Here is a 17681-nt window from a genome sequence, read left to right as displayed (position 1 = left end):
CTCGCCGGCCGCCGTCCCCGCTCGGCGCATGCGCGGGCCTGCGGACGCCGCCAGGGGACGCTGCGGGCCTCGGTGCGCGAGGAGGGGCCGCCGGCCAATCACCAGCCGCGCGGGGCGGGGGCGGCGGGCCACGTGACGCCGGGGAGGGGGGTCTCTATGGCCGCGCGGCGCGGCGCGGCGGCCGCCCGTCGCCATGGTGCCGGCGCCATGGCGGAGGGCGAGGCGGCGACGGGCCCCGGCCCCGGCCCCGGCCCCGGCCCCGGCCCCGGCCCCGCGCCCTCGGGGCGCCCCACCGGCCCAGGGGCCGGCCCGGACCCGCGGAAGAAGAGGAGGAAGCGCAGGCGAGTGCGCCGCAGCCAGGCCCGGAGGCGGCCCCGGCCTCGGCCTGGGTGGGCTGCAGCCCGCAGGGAAGGCCCGGCCCGGCCCAGCCGCCGAGCTACGCTCTTGTGCACGCACACACGCACGTACTTACGTTCACGGACATACACACACATATGTTCGTGTGCAGACCTGCTCGTTGATTCCCCTCCGTTGCTGCCCCTCTGCAGGGCCCAGTTGGGGAGTTCCTGCGGGAACGTTCTCTCTGTCTTGTTTCGAGCCAGGCAGCGCTGCTCCCAGGCACAAAAGGCTGGGCTGCGCGTGTTCTCATAAAACGTATATGTGTATATATGCCTTGTGTTAGTTCCGTTTGTTCATATCAGAAAGCAGAAGCGGCTGAGGCCTGTGCTCTGTCTCAGCTGCCCGCTAGCAAGGGTGAGACTCAGTCCTCTGAAACCAGCGGCTCTGACTAAGGCGAGTAATGGATAGCTGGGCCCCTCTGGTCCTGAGCCTCACTGAGGCTTTTCGATGACTTTTTAAATTGGAGAAGAAATGCCGTTTCCCTTAAATTGTCCCTATAAGTCTAAGCTTGAAGTGTCAATGGTAGGACCCAGGTTCGGGCCCTCCTATTTGCCATGGCTTCCTGAGCCTATGTTGGGACCAGATCAGGTTTGCTGAGTGGCTCTGTGGATTGACAGTTACATACATGTATGCAGGTACACGGTTGTCTCCTTTCCGACTGCTTGTTCCCAGAATGGGATCTTGGTTGCCCCACTGAAGCTGTCTTACCATCTCTTTCAATTCCAGTGTTGCATCCATCAATTTGACCAGCTGCAAGTACGACAGCGGTAAGTCCACAGTATTACAGGGTACCCCTTCAGATCAGGCCCACCTACAGCAAGCTCTTTGAAATGCCTGTTCACTCAGTGAAGGGTGCTGATAATTGAATTTTCACTGTGCAACGGCTTTTGTTTTATGTATTTATTATTTGTAAGTGACTTGGGCCCCTGTGAAAAGTAAGCAGTTGACCACACTTTGGACTGAGGTGGTCTCTGGTTTAAAGAGATACAAAATATGCAACAGCACTGCAAACCTCCCCCTACTCACTGGCACCTGAGCACTAATACGGAGAGGTTTCTCTCCAGGTTAAGAAGCAGTGTTCTTTTTGCCATAGCCAGAATATCCATTACAATTGGTAAGAAAGGTTTGGCCAGGGGCAATCATAATGCAAGACTGGTACCTGTGCTCGAGAAAATGAACTGAGAAGTATAAACGTATTTAACTTGGAACAGGGCGTGGAACAGGCTGGATAGGTACCTTGAATCTCTCTTGCCATTCTTCTCCAGTGACATGCTCTAGGCAGCTGTTTTCACTCTCCTGTCTTACCCTTCCTTGTCTACCGTGAGATGTATCATGAGAGAACGGGCTTGTAGCATCTGATGGATGTTATTAGTCAGTTTGCTAATGACAATTATTCTAGCGTTACAGCCACATTTGCTTTATTGAAGGTCACAGCCTTGTCAGCTGTGCAAAGAATACTGTTTTTAAACAGAGTAGCTGGCACTGCATGTTTCACTCAGGGCCATGCTCAAACAGTCTGGTGATGGCAAGGGGGTAAGAATCTACAAGCGGAGATGGTATGGCAGTGTGAGCTCCATAGGAGCCCAGCCCATTTCATTCACACCTCCAGAGCTCTGGTGCCCTGGCCCGCTCTTACCAGAACTAGCAGGCTGTGCTGATCAGTCGAGAACATGTATCGGGGCTATTGCCAACGCCTGGCAGCAAGACTGTGTTACTGGGAGAAGCGCTCAGGTATCAATAAAAAGCCAGCTATTATTTATTCAGGTATGGCCACCTGTTTGTAAGTGCCTAGGAAGACGGAGGCTTCTGGCTTCAAGCTGCCCTTTTTGTGTTTTCTTGCTGACCTACTCCAATTTCATAGAATGTGTGTTTCCTTCATCCCCTTCCCAGCTCTGTAAGAGGCCAAGTTCAGAATTGGCACTAGCTATAATCGTCCCGGTAACACCCTTCTACTCCAAAAGCTTGTGTATTCTGCTGCCAAATAGTTTTCGATTTTAACGATGAAACTAATACCTTCAAAAGATTTGTATCTGACTGTGTGGTGTCAGGCCCATAGCGGATTCAAGCCTGCTGTAGTTCCAGAAGTGCTCTTGGACCCCAAGGCAAGTGGACTTACAGGGCTGATGATAGTTCCCAGTATGCCTGCAGTCAGAGGCTGTGGTGAGTTTAGCCAGGTAAAGCTCGTGTTTCTGATGCTTCCTTAAGGGTCCTACCAATATCTTGTCATCTTTGAGAGCGAAAGCGGATTTCTGGAGAGGTTCGTTCCATAGCCCTGTGCCTGTTTGCTTTGGAGATTTAACAATCAGTGGGGTTTATATCTTCTGCTTGGTCCAGAGGTGTCCCTTCTCATACACTTTTTTTGGTACAGTGAGGCGTGCTGCACAAAGCTGTGGGCTGAAAGAAGTGGGAGAAAATGAGGACTGGACAATATATTGGACTGACTACTCAGTCTCTCTGGAGCGTGTCATGGAAATGAAACGGTTTCAGGTAAATACCCCTCTGTGGAAAGGGTGCCTAGCTCAGAAAAGGAGGATGGAGGCAGAGGGCCATTAGTGGAACAGAATGAAACGAGTGTCCAAAATTAGCACCTGTACCCCCTTCTCATCAGTTTGAGAGTGCATAGGTTCACAAGCCTTTACCTCATTTATGTCTCTGATATGGTGCCATCAGCCACAGTTTGGCAGTTAGTAGAGTGAATTGGAAAGCTGCCAACCCCTTTAATTTAGTATGAAATAAATGGTTCTTGCTCACACGCTGCTCCCTTCCTCAAACTGCGATATTCTAGGAAGGGAGAGCTGCAGGGATGAGATGGAATGAACAGATAAATCATGCTGATGAAGTTCAGATAAAGCAGTTCTAGCATAATCTATTTCTCAGCAGACTTTCAAGGCAACCACAGGCCCAAGTTCCTGTTCTGCTTGTTTGTTTCTCCATATACTAGCTTTCCTTGGGTCTTGAGGATTACCACTGCTGTTCCTTTGCTGATTCTGTTTTTCTTTTGCACCTGTTTCAGAAAATCAACCATTTTCCAGGCATGACAGAGATCTGCCGTAAGGACTTGTTGGCTCGCAATCTTAACCGCATGCTCAAGCTCTTCCCCAAGGAGTACGATATTTTTCCCCGTACTTGGTGCCTGCCAGCCGAGTGAGTTATACACATTAATGCAACAGTCAACAGGGGGGTTGAAATTAGGAAGTGGGAGCCACGATAGCTGACAGCCAGGCCGTGGGCAGGGGTGAAGCCCTCTGAGGTTTCATATCTTGCCTTGGGCCTCCATAACCTTCCCTGAAATTGAATGGGATGTTTCTAGCCATGTTTCTAGCTTCACGCATCTTTAATTCTTATTACGTTGAATTAGCCCGTAGAACGTATGCCTTGTTACTTGACTGATTGCAGACTGAACGGGGCTAAATCTTGGGAGACGGATCCACCTTGAAAGCCAAAGGGCAATGGGCTAGATGGGAAATGTAATATCTGTGTTTCTGTGGAATGTCTCTTTGCAGCCCATAGTGAACAGAAGAGGTAACTGCAGAACACTGTGAGAGACTTTCTTCCCGTGCAGACTGAGTTCAATGCCTATTACTTGTCCAGGAAGGGAACAGTGCAGGGATTTGAGGCAGTCTCACACCATTAACTATAACAGCTGTCTTCCCAACCCCTTGCACTTCTGCCATCTGCTGCAATAGAGCATACAGTGTGATGGTGGAGGATAGTGAGACAGTGCAGGCCCTTATGCTAAACAAAACACATACGCAGTTATATGTAAGCTGTCACCAAGTTATTTAAGCTTTGGGGCAGAAGGTCTGGCTTCTCTGATCATATACAGACAAACAATGTTAGCAATGTAGAGCTGGAAGAGACGAAAGAGCACTCTAAGTTCAGCTGGTTGTAAGGAGACACGAGATCTATTCTTAGACGTTCTCTACGGATTTTTTTTCTTACCATTTCCTGAAAACCTCCAAGAAGGGCTTTCATAACCTGGTCTACAGCGAAACTCGCCTTCTGGTTGGAAGGATTTTCTTAATATCTGACCTGAAGCATCTGTGCTGAAATATCAGCACCCTAGTACTTCTCCCATTTACACGGGCCTTGTAGAACAGTGGTTTGCTGTGTTTTGCCAATAACGGGTTGTGTATTGGAAGGCTGTTGTCACGTGTCCTCTCAATCTTCTCATTTCTGGAGAAAACAGACCTACTTCTTTTTTTCCAGGCCACATTTCCTGGACTTTGATTCCTCTTGGCACTGTCTTCTGGAATTTGTCCTGTTCGACTACCTCTTTTCCTACACGTGATGCCCAAGACGGAGACAGTGCTCCTCCATCTACAGCAAAATAATAAATAGGCATATGGGTGTGACTCTTCAAAGCACTCTCAGTGGGGCTGCTTTTGAAGACCAGCCATCTAATGTGATGTGTGTGCTTAAACTGTGAGCCTTTGCACCCTGGTTGGAACGTCCTGACTGTGACCTCTTGTCTGTTGGCTGATGAGCCAGAATGAAAGCGGGTCTAAAAACTTGCAACTTCTTCCTCCTTTGTAGCCAGGGCTTGTTTATTTTCTCCTGGTCTCTCTGCAGCAGCAGAGCCAAAATCTTACTGGCCCCTGAATGAACAGTGGTGACCATTTCTTATGAACCTCCTAGCAGAGGTGGAGATGCGTGCAACTAAGCGTTGGAACCTGGAGGTCTTTGTCAGGTTGCAAAAGGATCGATTTATAACCGACGTAAATCAGGAATAGCTGTGCAAAACTATTCCTCTGCTGTAAAAGTTTAGTCTGGACTGGCCCACAGCACCATAGTTTGAGTATCTAGATGCTATGAGAGTTCAGGTTCAGCTTTTAACAGTCACTCTTTCATTGTATAGCTATGGGGATTTCCAGGCCTATAGTCGTGTGAGGAAAAATAGAACGTTCATCTGCAAGCCAGACAGCGGCTGCCAAGGGAGAGGTATCTTCATAACACGTAACCCGAAGGAGATCAAGCATGGAGAGCGTATGATTTGTCAGCAGTATATCTCTAAGGTAACGGGGACTGTCTTGCAATGTCGGTGGAAGACTCCAACTTCCTAACCGCATCCTCCTTGTCTCCTTTGTCCTCCTCCTTCCAGACTTAGCCAGGGGCACCAGTATGGCTGCAACATAGCAGAGCCATAGTGAAAGCTTGCATTTCTCCTCACAACTGAGCTGCCAAGAAGTGGCACATGCAATACAGATAGAGTAGCCAACCTAAAGGAGTCAGCAGCACACCTAGCAACGTTTCCTTATCTTATGCCTGCTTCTGCCTTTTGTCTCACAGCCTTTCCTTATAGATGGCTTTAAATTTGACATGCGTATCTATGTGCTGGTCACATCCTGTGACCCGCTGAAGATTTTTGTCTACAAGGAGGGTCTGGCCCGGTTTGCCACCATGAGGTACATCGAGCCCAGCAGCAGCAACCTGGTAAAAAAGGGAAGTTTCCTTGAAACTCGCATAGTATTCATAGGTTTTAGCCACCGTTATGTTCTAGGGGAGTTCCAGACCCTGGAAAGGCAGGGGCTGGTGGGTTCCCAGCTCTCTTCTTTCTTATTTTCCCTTCTCTCCGTACCTTCTCCTCACAGAAAGTATTTCAGGAGTATTTGAAGGAGATCTACTTCCAGGTCCCACGTTTGGGCTGTTTACTGGCGTTACCACAGAATCATAGAGTTGTTTGGACTGGAAGGAACTTTGGAAGGTCTCTAGTCCAACCTCCTGCTCAAAACAGGGTCAACATTGAATTCGGATCAGGTTGCTCAGGGTTTTGTTCAGTTGGGTCTTGAAAACCTCCAAGGATAGAGATTCCACAGGATCTCTGGGCAACGCTGCTACTGCTTTTCCCCTTTACGAGCTTTCCTGAGTCTGCGCCGCTCCTTGTCGTGCCTCCCTGCTTCAATCAGAAGAGGAAGCTGGGGATTATCTAGTGGTAGTGGAACAGGCTAGGAGAGCCAGGGAGGGAAACTGGGAAAGAAGGGTGCGGACTGCGCCCGTGCCCTTCTCCTAATAGGGGTCTGTACGCTATAAAGTCCTTCACAAAGATGGACTTTAGCGTTAGAACCCTGCATTCTGATCGCTTGTTACAGTGTCTGGCGGGAGATACCCTAGGCTTCTGCTTCTGCCTGTCGGCCCTTTTACCCCAGGGCTGCCTATTTATATGCCCTCCTTCGCTTCACTGTATATATGTCTCAGAGGGCTCTTCTGCTTTCGATGAATAAAGGAAAAAGATGAATTTGCAGAAATTTGCTGCGGCTTCTGTCCTGAGGACTCCCTTGTTTGTTGGTGAGGCCATAGCCAGAATGGCATTTGCGGAGCTGACTCCTGTGCTCTCACCCAGAGATTAGGATGGAAGGTACGGAAGGGGTAAAGCTCTGTCAGCGCCAACTTTTGGCTAGAGAGAATCGCCAGCATAATCAACTCCTTGCTGCCAGCCGCTGCCAAAGAGAAGAGGCAGAACTGGGTGAAGTTAGTGGCTAGATTAGTGCTAATGGGACTCTGGGGCTGTTTCTGTTTGCACTCTGAGGTTAAGAATAAATGAAGGTCTCTTGCGGTTCCTCTCTCAGGATGATATCTGCATGCATTTGACCAATTACGCTATCAATAAACATAACGAAAACTTCGTCCGGGATGACACAGTGGGCAGTAAGAGGTATTGTCTTGTCCAGGTGCCACAACTACTTGTGCACATCCTGCAGGAAAGCTGCATTTGGGACACTGGTTTACTTCCTTCTTTCTTGGGGGAAACGTGGTATCATAGGTCAGCTCTTATCATCTCCTGTCCTCCACGCAGGAAACTGTCCACTCTGAATGCCTGGATGATGGATAACAGCTACAACACAAAGAAACTCTGGGAAGATATTGAAGATATTGTTATAAAGACCCTTATTTCAGCTCACCCTGTTGTGAAGCACAATTACCAAAGCTGCTTTCCTAACCACACTACTGGCTGTGCCTGCTTTGAGATACTGGGTTTTGATATTTTGCTCGATAGAAAGTTGAAACCGTGGCTGCTAGAGGTGAGGAAGAATTCTGCTGCGCTGGAACTGCTCTGGAAGCAGCAGATAGCCGAGAGCTTGCTTGTCTGTGGGAAGCACTGCAACAAAGGGTTGTGGGATGAATAGAATTTATTTAAGGTTAATTAAAATGAGCCACCTTGTTCACTAAATTAAACAGGCTCTGAAGGCAAGCGGCCAAGCAACCTACTTACTATAGGCTAAGCAACCTTAGCTCATCCGATCTTAGAACCTGTTCCCTTTATACCCTCTCTAACAGCTAACAGCAGGGAGTTTTCCTGAGCCCTAGGACTCGACCTGTGACAGCATTCTGAACTTACGATAGCTGCCCTACTCTTGTAGAACCGGCCACCGCCTTCAGCTTTCTGTGGTTGTTACAGGGAAGAACGTTAAGGGAAGTGTGAGGTGGAGCAGGTTGGGGCCAGAGATCTTGCTGCTGGCAGCACGTTCTGGGAGCTGGACGTTGCCAGGTTAGATCAGCCCCTTGTTTTGGCAGGTGAATCACTCTCCCAGCTTCACCACAGACTCACGCCTGGACCGTGAAGTGAAGGATGCTCTTCTCTGTGATACCATCAACCTGATAAATGTGCATGCCTGTGACAAAAGGAAGGTGCTGGAGGAAGACAAGCAGCGGGTAAAGGAGCGACTCCTCCAGGCCCATCATCAGACTGCCCGTGTATCCAGGTACTGCTCTTCCCCATAGTGCTGCAGGCAGGAGCCTGCAGGCCAGGAGGTGAGAGAAGATGGGGCATGGCAAAGCAGGATAAAACCAAAGGCTGTTTCACTTCAGATTAAAACTCCCAGAGGCCATGGCACTATATAACTTCTGAGAAGAGGTAGCCCGTGTCATCCGCATCCTAGACAGAAGAGTCAGGACTGGTTTCTGGGTGCTAGATCTGAGACTCCAAAGACTCTTGGACCAGGGCCTGTACAGAGTCTTTGCTGCCTCCCCCATGGAGCTGTGCCTGCTTGTCATGTCATCTAATGCTGACAAGCTGCACCAGCATTCCTGGGCTCGCAGTGACGCTCGCTGGACAGACTGTAGCACTGCTTCTGGGAGCAAAAGCACCCCGGGGGGCGGGGGGAGGGGGGGGCATGGACTTCCTCCAAAGCAGGGTTACTTTCCCAGGATTGAGGGTTTTCCCACCCTTCTTTGTCTGCATATCCTTTCATGATTAATTAATCCACATGACCTCTGGAGGCCATTTTATATGAGCCTGCTGTCCGGGCTTTCCCTGCCACACAGGGTGAGGCAGGAACTCACTCCAGCTCCCATTGCCATTAAGAAGCCTGAGATAACTACAGGCTAGAGAAGTTGAATATGTTAGCCCTGTGCTCTGCATGCCTGTGCAGCCTCAACTGCTCCAGGCTTGCCTGGAGAGCTCCCAGTTGAAAGCAGTAGCGGCAGACGCTCCTTCTTTTAGCAGCTTTCAGCTGAAGTTTTCTTGTAACTGGTTTAGTTCGGTGAGAAGGCTGAGGGGCAGGGTGTGAGCCTGCACAGCAAGGGAGAGATCTGAGAATCTCCTATAGGTAGAGGATGAAGTGTGGAGAATTGTTTGCCTGCAGCGAACCTATGTGGAACAGGCTCCCAAATGGAGAAGGAAAGGGGGAAAATGCTAGCTAGGCCCTTTGTTTATCAGATAGTACAACACCTGGAATCTCCTATCACAGCTTCTCTGCCTGTGCTTACTCTCGGTTTGCAGACGCAAGGAGTTAGAGAGCAACCGGGCTGCCTGGCTGGCTCAGGCAGAGAAGTATGAGAACTCCCACCTGGGAGGTTACCGGCGCATTTACCCAGCACGTGGAACAGACAAGTATGAGCCATTTTTCAAGCAAAGTGGCTCCCTCTTCCAGGAAACAGTGGCATCCAGGGCACGAGAGCAGTGTGCCAGGTATAGTGCTCCTATGGAAAATCCACGCCTTACAGGGATGACATAGATAGTGCTCACTTCTGATCCTTTCTTGGAAATGACCCTGTTGCTTAAGAGATATAAGAAAGATGGTGAGAGCTGGAAGCAGGGGAGTCTGCCTGTGCTCTGTCAGCATGGCAAAAGAACTTCCTTTAGCATGTATCTTTGAGAGGCAAATGCAATATTCCATTGACTTTTGGATTCTGGAAGCAGTCTGTTGCATATGTTCTCCGCCCTTGTAGCAGGCATAATCTAATTCAAGGACGTTTCTGACAGAGGTAAGAATCTCCTTTAAAAGCGCTCCCAGCCCATTTCTTGGCGCACTTCCATTATGGTCTCTGTTCACTACAAAACTTCTGACTGTAGTATAATGTCCTTGGACTGAACTCTCTTTGCAGCCTTTTGCTATTAATGCCTCTTATTGAACCAGTGACCAAGACTGTTGTTTCATGGCAGGCAGCAACTGGAGGAAATTCGCTTGAAGAAAGAAGAGTGGGAAGTTCTTACTGGGAAGAAGAAAAAGGAAAGAAAAGAAACCCTGCAGGGAGAATCAGCTGGAGACAAATCCCAGATCCATAACAAAAACAGAGCTCCTACAGCCCAGCTCATCTACAGAAGCACCAGGATTTGGGACAGAAAGGTACCTTGTTCTCATCCTCAGGGCTGGTCCATGGGGCTCTCCAAGGCAATAATGTGGCTCCACGAACAGTGCTGGGCCATGGGTATCTCCTGAGGAACAGAATTACAAGGTTGAATTCCCCTTCGTGAGGTTGGAATAGTTGACTGCAAGTGCCTCCCCGCACAAGCTATCAGCAGTGCTGCCCTTTCCCGGTTGTGCCTCCCACTGGGACCTTCTTCCCACTCCACCTTGATGTCTCTAATTCTCTCTAGGCCTCTCTAATGCAGTCTGTAGCTTTTTCTCTCTTGTACCTTACCTGTGGCTTCAACTCTGCTATAATACAGGTGTTTCTTTCCTAAGATGCAGCACGTGCCGTATGACTCTATGCAACCCCAGGATATTGTGGAAAAGGAGGAGAAGAAAAGAGTAAAGGCTCTTCTGCAGCGTGAGAACCTCATCCGAGGTCTAGGCATCATAGATCAGCTCTCCTGGCTGATCCCCACGATTCATAGATCAATGGACAACCACAGCTGCTGCACTGTTGTCTCCAAGAACCAGGTAACAGAAGATTGCTCGGATCCGTTCTGCAAGGCCACCATAGGAGACAGCCATTCACAGTAGGAGCAAGAGGAATGCATCATGGGCATTGAGCATCTTTGGTCTACGCATCCAGCGTAGACTCTAGGTCCTTGGGTTTTTGTATGGTTAGGTAATGTTTTTTCTCATTTGAAAAGGGCACCCTGGAGCAGGCCAGTTGCCTGCGTAAGAGTCCCTGGGCATCCTTCCCCAGGAAGATCCTTCTCACTGGCATTGCAAAGAACAGACTGCAGGGGCACCTTTTTTTTTTTCCCCCTACAACAGTATTGCCTTTTGGACACTGCTGTCCCTTGCATGCAGCTTAGTGTAGCCTGCTTCTTCGGTGCAGTAATGTGATTCTTCTAGCTAAATAAAGTGAATTCCTGGATAAGCTTTTAGCAGCTAGGAGCACTAACATGCAAGGAGCATGGTGAAGGAACACAGAGGGACTGAAGGGAAGCATAGGGATAGCTTAAAAACAAAAAACAAACAAAAAAAAACAAAAAAAAACAAAAAAAACTTCAGTGACTTCTGCACTGTAAACGATGCCTGTCCCTACACCCCTTGCTTTTTACATAATGTCAGCCCCCTTATAGGGAGGGTGATCAGTCCACTGCATGTTTTCTAACGCTAAATTAACGCATGCTCTTAAAACACCGTAGGACTCAGCCCTTGGTACAGGGCTTCCCCTGCAGACTCATCATCACTCTGCAAGAGCATATTGGAGTCTAGGCCCTTGGTTTTGCTGTGGTAAAGGTACTGCTGCCCTATCGTAGATTCTCACAAGGTGCACAGCCAAAGAATGCTGAGCTTCACAAAGGATTGCACTTAAAATTAAGGAGATGTGTTTGATTGTCTCAAACTGGGTCTTGGCTACCAAGCCAATTCCAAAACCAGGCTACCAGTGCTACTGGTCTAAAATCAGATGATGAGGAAGCCAGCAGTTTGTCATCTGTGGACTCTGTAAGGCTTTAAGGGTTGCTTCGGAGCCCTGAAGCTGAACCTCGTATGTTGAGGAAACGCTAGTTCTGGGCCAGCAAATAATGAAGAACCTTGCAAGGGCCAGTGCCTCTTCCACTGGCACGGACTGCTTCCAGAAAGGCCCAAGGATAACAAACCTCAGAAGGATGCTGAGAAACTCAGACACAGGAGTTGCAGGAATTACTCAGGACCTAGGAGTTTTCTCGTCCTTCACTAGAAATTGGAATTAATCCATTTAATTTAACAAAAAGAAGTCTAAGATGTGGTTTGATTGTTCTGTAAGAACTGATAGTAACTGCCTTTTATTCTACCAGACAAAGCAGAATGGAACCTGAAACGACAAACTAAAACTTGGGTGAATTTTTCAAGAGTGAAGACTTATCTGGGAACGGGTCAGATTTTTCATCACAGGACTCTTTCCAGCCAGATCTGGTGTTCCTTTCCACAAACCCTGCTCCAGCTCAGACATGTGATTGGCAGACCATGGGACTCTCTGAGCACTGTTGTAGGCAGATCAAACAGGCAATTGCAGGGATGCCCTTTGGCCTCAGATGACTTGAATCTAAGACTGTGATTGTGGAATGATTAGTTAGGGGGAGAAAATGCAGCAGGGACATATGTTAATGAGTACCTGTAGCTGATTAGAGAACACTTTTCCTTCCTGTCTCTTGACAGGGCTTCCAGGACTAAGCCATGACTGCTTTCTTTCCTTCCAGCCGCAATTCATTCAGGATACGTTCAGGGGACAGGAGGCCCACGGTTTAATGACGCTCATCCCCCTCTCATTCCTGGGAGGTACAGTCCGGGCTTCAGGACAGCAGATCACACGCAAGCCTACAGCCAAGGCCCAGCTGCCGGCCAGACAGGGCTTTGATCCTACCACCTTGGGCTCCCTCTCAGTCCGAGGCCAGAGCGTTCCTTACCACGAACACTACAAGATGCAGCATTGCCTCCAGCCGCAGAGCACAAGCTGGCTGCGGAGCCAGATAGCGCAGACTGCAGAGATGACCAAACCCTGCACCAAAGCTGAGGTACTGTGGGTGAGAGGCCAGCGGTTCTGTGGTGCCACAGATGAGACTGAAGGCTGTGAGTATACAATCTGAAAGCCTGCCTTCCATTTAAACGTGCCCCTCTCTCTAGGTGTCCCTCTGGGGGAACTTAAATTAGCTGGTTCCCATGGCTGCCTAGCTCTCCTGCTGCCTTTGGTGTGTTTGTTAAAACGTGCATCCTTCCGTTTGATCATAAGAGACCAGCAAAGATCCATCTTTCTTTGGTTCTGAGTTTCTGGATCTTGGCAACTCAAGAAAGTCAGTGGGCCAGAGCCACGTGCAGAAACCTGGAAGTTCTGGATATTCTTGGGCTTGTCTGGGATGGGAGGAGCACGTGGGTTAGAAATACTGCTCGGAGTCTGTGAAGCGCTCAGAGCCCTGTAGCGGTGATGCTGCACTGTTACTCTGAGAACTGGTAACCACTGGAAGTCCCTGCCCCAGAGAGGAGCATCCTGTTTGCAGGGGCAGGGAAGAAAGTGGGTGGTTTCCAAGGAGCCAAAGGTTGATACGCTGGGAACTGGGAAGTGTGAGTAGTCTCATTCCTGCCATGCTGATCCCACGCTTCTGATGGCTCCTTCAGTTAGCCGTGTCAAGCCCTTCCCCACAGAGCTCCGTCAGCGTGCCCGGTACCACCACCTCCTCCACTGAGCCGTGCCAGCCCTCCCCCGCCGATGGCTTCTCTCTGCTCGTTAGTTCTGGTTCCCCAGCTGTCCAGCTGTTTCACAGCCTTATAAGCAGAGAAAGGAGCGGGGGCAGAAGGGGTGTCTGTCGGAGCGTACCACAGGGCCAGGCAGCATCGTGAGGAGCGTCAACCTTCTGAACTCCTGTCTGCTAATTAGAGAGCCATGGCTGCTGGACTAGGATGCTTGGTCTGGCCAGACCCAGGATCGCTGTTGTCCGCTCCCGCTGATTTGAATCTGGGACTGACCGAGTATCCTGCTGGGTGCTTTGGAAAGCACTTGACAGCTGTGCTGAAACGCCGGGCAGCTTTATCCGTCCACGTATAAGCCCAGGCGCCCTTCAGGAGAAAGGGCAGCCAGCACAGGCAGCTAGCGTTCGCGTCCCCTGCCCTGCAGCGTGGTCCCGGGCGCAGCCAGGCCTCCCTCCCCAGCAGGCCCCCGCGCCCGGCTCCTTTCTCCTCTTACGCCTGCCTGGGGCGCTCCGTCCCCCGTCCGGTCTCCCTCTCCCCTCCCGGGTGCGGCGGAGCCCTGCGAGCCCGGTGCCGGGGAGCCGCGGGGCGGCGGGAGGAGCCGCGCGGGGCCGCCCCGTCCCGCTCCGCTCCGCTCCGCCCCGGCCATGGCGGCGCTGCTGCGGCGGGGGCTGCGCGCCGCCGCCCTCCTCGCCGGGGCCCCGCGGCGGGCGGCGGCGGCCCGGCCCGGCGGCCCGGACGCGGCGCTGGAGGAGGCGGAGAGGTGCGGGCGGGGGCGGCGGGCGGGGGCCGGGGCGGCGGGCGGCGCTCATGGCTGTGCCCCGCAGGGCGCGGAGGCGGCGGACGGCGGCGCGGCTGCGGCGGCTGCGGCGGGAGCTGGCCCCGGAGCGCGGCGCGGCCCCGCGGCGCAGCCTGACCCGGGAGGCCATGGAGCAGATGCGGTGAGCGGGCGGGCGGGCGGGCCGGGCCGGTGGCGGGGCCGGGCCGGGCCGCCGCTCACCGGGCGCCTGTCCCGCAGGTGCCTGCGGCGGGAGCTGCCCGAGGAGTGGCCGCTGGAGCGCCTGGCCGAGGGCTTCGGCGTCAGCCCCGACGAGGCGCGCAGGGTGCTGCGCAGCCGCTGGAGCCCGTCGCCGCAGCGCGGGCAGCGGCAGGACGCCAGGGCGCTGGGCGCCGCCGGGGCCGGAGCTGGGGCCGCGCCGGGACCGGGACCGGGACGGGCGGCCGGCGGGGGCGCGGGGCGCGGCGGCCGGGAGGTGCTGGCGCCCGACGGCAGCCTGCTGTACCGGCTGCCGCGCGGCCGGGGCGGGCCGGGGCCGGGGCCGGGCGCTCAATAAACGGTCGGACGCGACCCGCCTCCCGCCGCCGGCGGCGTCTGCGCGTTACCCGCGGGGCGGCGCGGGCCGGGCCGGGCGCGGCCATGGGCTCCGAGGCGGCGCGGCTGCTGGAGGCGGCCGACTTCGCGGCCAGGAAGCACAAGGCGCAGCGGCGGAAGGACCCCGAGGGCACCCCCTACATCAACCACCCCATCGGTGCGGAGCCCTCCTGCCCCGCGCGGTGCCCGGCCCCCGGCACCCCCCTGCACCGCCGGGCCCCCCCCCCGCCCCGCAGCGCCGCCCGCTCCTGCCCCGGAGGGGCGCCGGCCCCCGGGGCCCCCCTGCACCGCCTGGGCCCGCTCCTGCCCCGGAGGGGGCCGGCCCCGGGGCCCCCCCGCCCCACAGCACTGCCTGCACCCAGGACAGAGCCCCCAGCAGCCCCGTCGTGGCCCCAGCGTTGCCCACTCCTGGGGAGGAGCCCCCGGGAGCCCGCTGCCCTGCCGACGCCGGGACCCCTCCGCGCCAGAGCACCAGCCGCCCCCGGGACGCCCCTGCCCCAACAGGAGCCCCGCTCACAGGAGTTCCGACCACGCCAGCAGAGCCCCCGGGCCCCCCTGCTGCCCCCGGGAGCCCTCCCGGAGCACCGGCTGCTTCTGGAGGGAGCCCCCGGGACCTCTCCTGTCCCGCAGCCCTGCCCGACGCTGGGCAGAGCCCCCGGAGCCCCACCTGCCCCAGGAGGGAGCCCCCGCAGCCCCGGGACCCCTTCTGCCCTGCACAGCCCTGCGTTGGCACGGGAGCCCCCCTCCCGCCGCCGGGACCGCTGCCCTGTCAGGGGCAGCGCCTGGGAGCCGCCCTCCTCCCCAGCCTGGGGGCCGGTGCCCCCGACCCGCTGCCTGGCCATGGACAGAGCCCACAGGGACCTCCTACCCCGGCCTGAGGCATCTCCTGCTCCGCTTTCCACCGCGGGAAGTGCCCGCCAGCCCCCTGCTGCCCCAGAGCACCCCGGGGCAGGTCCCAGGGCCCCCCCCGGCTCCCCTCGGGAGCCTGGCCCAGGGCTGCCTGCCATCCCCCATGTGCCGGACCCGGCTGCCTCCTTCGGCCCCCCTCCCCATCTCTCCGCTCTGTGCGTCACAGGCGTAGCCAGGATTTTGACCCACGAGGCTGGCGTGACGGACATTGTTGTGCTGCAGGTAATGCTCCCCGTGCTCCCCGGGGGTCCTCTCTCCTCGCCCCGCCTGGGTGGGACCCCTGACTGTCCCTGCCCTCGCCCCAGGCTGCTCTCCTGCACGACACGGTGGAGGACACGGACACCACGTTCTCTGAGATCGAAGAGTGGTTTGGGGAAGAGGTGAGGCGTGTAGTGGAGGAGGTGACCGATGATAAGACGCTGCCAAAGATGGAGCGGAAGCGCCTGCAGATAGAGCACGCGCCCAACTGCAGCCCAAGGGCCAAGCTGGTGAAGTTGGCAGACAAGCTGCACAACCTGCGTGACCTGAACCGCTGCACCCCAGCAGGTAGAGCACCCGCCCCAGCCCTGGCAGGTGGCAGCCCGGCTGCCGGCACCGCAGCAGCGCGGCCGCGGAGCCCGGCTTTAGCCGCAGCAGCTCCGCTCCCGAGAGCGGCCCCCAGCGCTGCAGAGCTTCGCGTTGGCACCTCCGCAGTGTCACAGAGAGCTCTGACGGAGCGGGGCAGCCGCTGGCTCACGGTGCCGTTACCATCGCTCCTAAGGAGACCGATGGCAAGGGGCTGCTCCTCTATCTGGGGCCGCTGGACTGGTCCCCAGCCCCTGGCATGACCCCGAGGGGCAGATGTTCCCTCAGCCCCAGCAGCACTGCTCTGTGTGCTGCTCTGAGCCCCACAGCTGGCTACAAGCGGTGGTGGTAGCGATAAAAAACTCACCGTTTTCCTGCAGCTCCAGAGAGGGGAAGGGGGAGGGGACAGACACATTTCTGCACGAGATACAGACTCCCTGGCCCTTCCGGCTCTCGGAGCGACCGAGCGGTTGGCTGATGCACCAGAGCCTGGGAGCGCTCAGCCATACCCCGAGCAGGTTTTAAGGGGCAGAGCAGCTTGCAGCCCGCACGTGGTTCATGCACGGCACCCTCTGCTCTCGCCGCCTTGCGACACTGCTTTTTAGCGTGGTCTTTGTGAATGATTGAGCAGCTCAGCGCTGCCTGTGCGGGGCAATCGGACCCACCCCCTCCTGAGGAGCGAGGGAAACGGGCAAAGCCCACATCAGCGCTGTGGCCTTCAGTGCAGCGATTCCAGGCGGTCAGCGAGAGCCTCTGCTCTTTGCCTGGTGCTAGCTGCATTGGCGCCTTTGTTTGCAGAGCAACGTTGGGCAGTGTGTTCTTCCAAGCCCGTCGTGAGATAACGTAACATAGCAGCCCCTAGCAGCGCACCGATATCGGACCAAAGGTCCATCTAGTTTACATGAACCCATGAAAACTTTTAGCGCCCACAGCACCTTCTGGCAAGGAGTTCTGCAGCTCTGTTACCTGCTTTGTGAACGCCTGCCTCTCCCTTGCTTTATTTGTTGCCCTGCACTTTTTTTGTTGGAAGAGAGGGCGGCCAGCTGACCTTTCTTTAGCTGACCTTACAGATGTGGCATCCCCCATCTCTTTCTTGGCAGGGAAGCCCCAGAGGCTCCCGCATGGGAACTGTCCCTGCCCTTGGTTCCCTGCTGCCCTTCTCCGGGCTCCTCTGGGGCGGGCTGGGACCGCGGGGCCACGCGGGGAGGCTGCTCTGCGTGGGCGCTCGGTGCTCTCCAGCGCCGGGGCTGGTGCCAGGGCCCGGGGGGGGGGGGCCGTGCCGGGGCTGGGGGGGATTTGGGAGGGGGGGGGCTGGTGTCGGTCCCCGCGACAGAGCCTGAGGCAGGTGTCCCGCGGCCGGGGGACCGGGGGTTTCCGGGGGCCGTGGGGGGGGTCCCGGGGGTTGCCGGGGCCGAGGCCTGACGCGCGCCCCCGCAGGCTGGTCGGCGCAGCGCGTGCAGGAGTACTTCGGCTGGGCGGCGCGGGTGGTCGGCGGCCTGCGCGGGACGAGCCCGCCGCTGGAGGCGGCGCTGCAGCAGCTCTTCGAGGAGCGCGGCGTCCCGCTGTGACCGGGCCGGGCGGCGGCCGCGGCAATAAACGCGCGAGTTGTCACCGCCGTCCGCCGCAGTCCTTGCGCC

The 17681-nt window shown here is 55.2% G+C and overlaps 2 protein-coding genes across 10 annotated transcripts; both read left to right on the top strand.

Moving 5' to 3' along the window:
* The first annotated feature begins 13 nt into the window (after nucleotides 1-13).
* On the top strand, nucleotides 14-13831 carry TTLL13 (tubulin tyrosine ligase like 13). Of its 8 annotated transcripts, none has more exons than XM_068958400.1 (13): nucleotides 14-72; nucleotides 1126-1166; nucleotides 2768-2886; nucleotides 3413-3543; nucleotides 5258-5414; nucleotides 5689-5832; nucleotides 6966-7051; nucleotides 7193-7418; nucleotides 7912-8099; nucleotides 9119-9307; nucleotides 9782-9965; nucleotides 10305-10502; nucleotides 12218-13827. In XM_068958400.1, the coding sequence occupies exons 1-13, from the start codon at nucleotides 29-31 to the stop codon at nucleotides 12602-12604; spliced, it is 2094 nt and encodes a 697-aa protein (XP_068814501.1). In that variant the 5' UTR covers nucleotides 14-28; the 3' UTR covers nucleotides 12605-13827. The 8 variants fall into 8 exon arrangements, with proteins under 8 accessions (XP_068814501.1, XP_068814506.1, XP_068814510.1 ...); XM_068958404.1 differs by lacking the exon at nucleotides 14-72 and adding an exon at nucleotides 270-792 and having other exon boundaries at nucleotides 12218-13826; XM_068958402.1 differs by lacking the exon at nucleotides 14-72 and adding an exon at nucleotides 270-1034 and having other exon boundaries at nucleotides 12218-13826.
* Nucleotides 13832-14476: 645 nt separating this feature from the next.
* HDDC3 (HD domain containing 3) lies at nucleotides 14477-17659 on the top strand. Of its 2 annotated transcripts, XM_068958438.1 has the most exons (4): nucleotides 14489-14728; nucleotides 15647-15702; nucleotides 15786-16026; nucleotides 17482-17659. In XM_068958438.1, exons 1-4 carry the CDS (start codon nucleotides 14617-14619, stop codon nucleotides 17610-17612), a joined length of 540 nt encoding a protein of 179 aa, XP_068814539.1. In that variant the 5' UTR covers nucleotides 14489-14616; the 3' UTR covers nucleotides 17613-17659. The 2 variants fall into 2 exon arrangements, with proteins under 2 accessions (XP_068814538.1, XP_068814539.1); XM_068958437.1 differs by lacking the exon at nucleotides 17482-17659 and having other exon boundaries at nucleotides 14477-14728; nucleotides 15786-17354.
* The last annotated feature ends 22 nt before the right edge of the window (nucleotides 17660-17681 follow it).

Source organism: Struthio camelus, chromosome 12, assembly GCF_040807025.1.
Source record: "Struthio camelus isolate bStrCam1 chromosome 12, bStrCam1.hap1, whole genome shotgun sequence".
In the NCBI taxonomy this organism is placed as follows: domain Eukaryota; kingdom Metazoa; phylum Chordata; class Aves; order Struthioniformes; family Struthionidae; genus Struthio; species Struthio camelus.
This window is presented reverse-complemented; position numbering and strand designations above follow the sequence as displayed.

Coding starts and splice junctions, on each gene's coding strand:
- TTLL13 (XM_068958400.1), top strand. CDS start 29: ATGCGCGGGCCTGCGGACGCCGCCAGGGGACGCTGCGGGCCTCG. Junction 1,167..2,767: donor CAGCTGCAAGTACGACAGCG/GTAAGTCCACAG, acceptor TTTTTGGTACAG/TGAGGCGTGCTGCACAAAGC. Junction 3,544..5,257: donor ACTTGGTGCCTGCCAGCCGA/GTGAGTTATACA, acceptor TTCATTGTATAG/CTATGGGGATTTCCAGGCCT.
- HDDC3 (XM_068958437.1), top strand. CDS start 14,617: ATGGGCTCCGAGGCGGCGCGGCTGCTGGAGGCGGCCGACTTCGCGGCC. Junction 14,729..15,646: donor CTACATCAACCACCCCATCG/GTGCGGAGCCCT, acceptor TGTGCGTCACAG/GCGTAGCCAGGATTTTGACC. Junction 15,703..15,785: donor CGGACATTGTTGTGCTGCAG/GTAATGCTCCCC, acceptor CCCTCGCCCCAG/GCTGCTCTCCTGCACGACAC.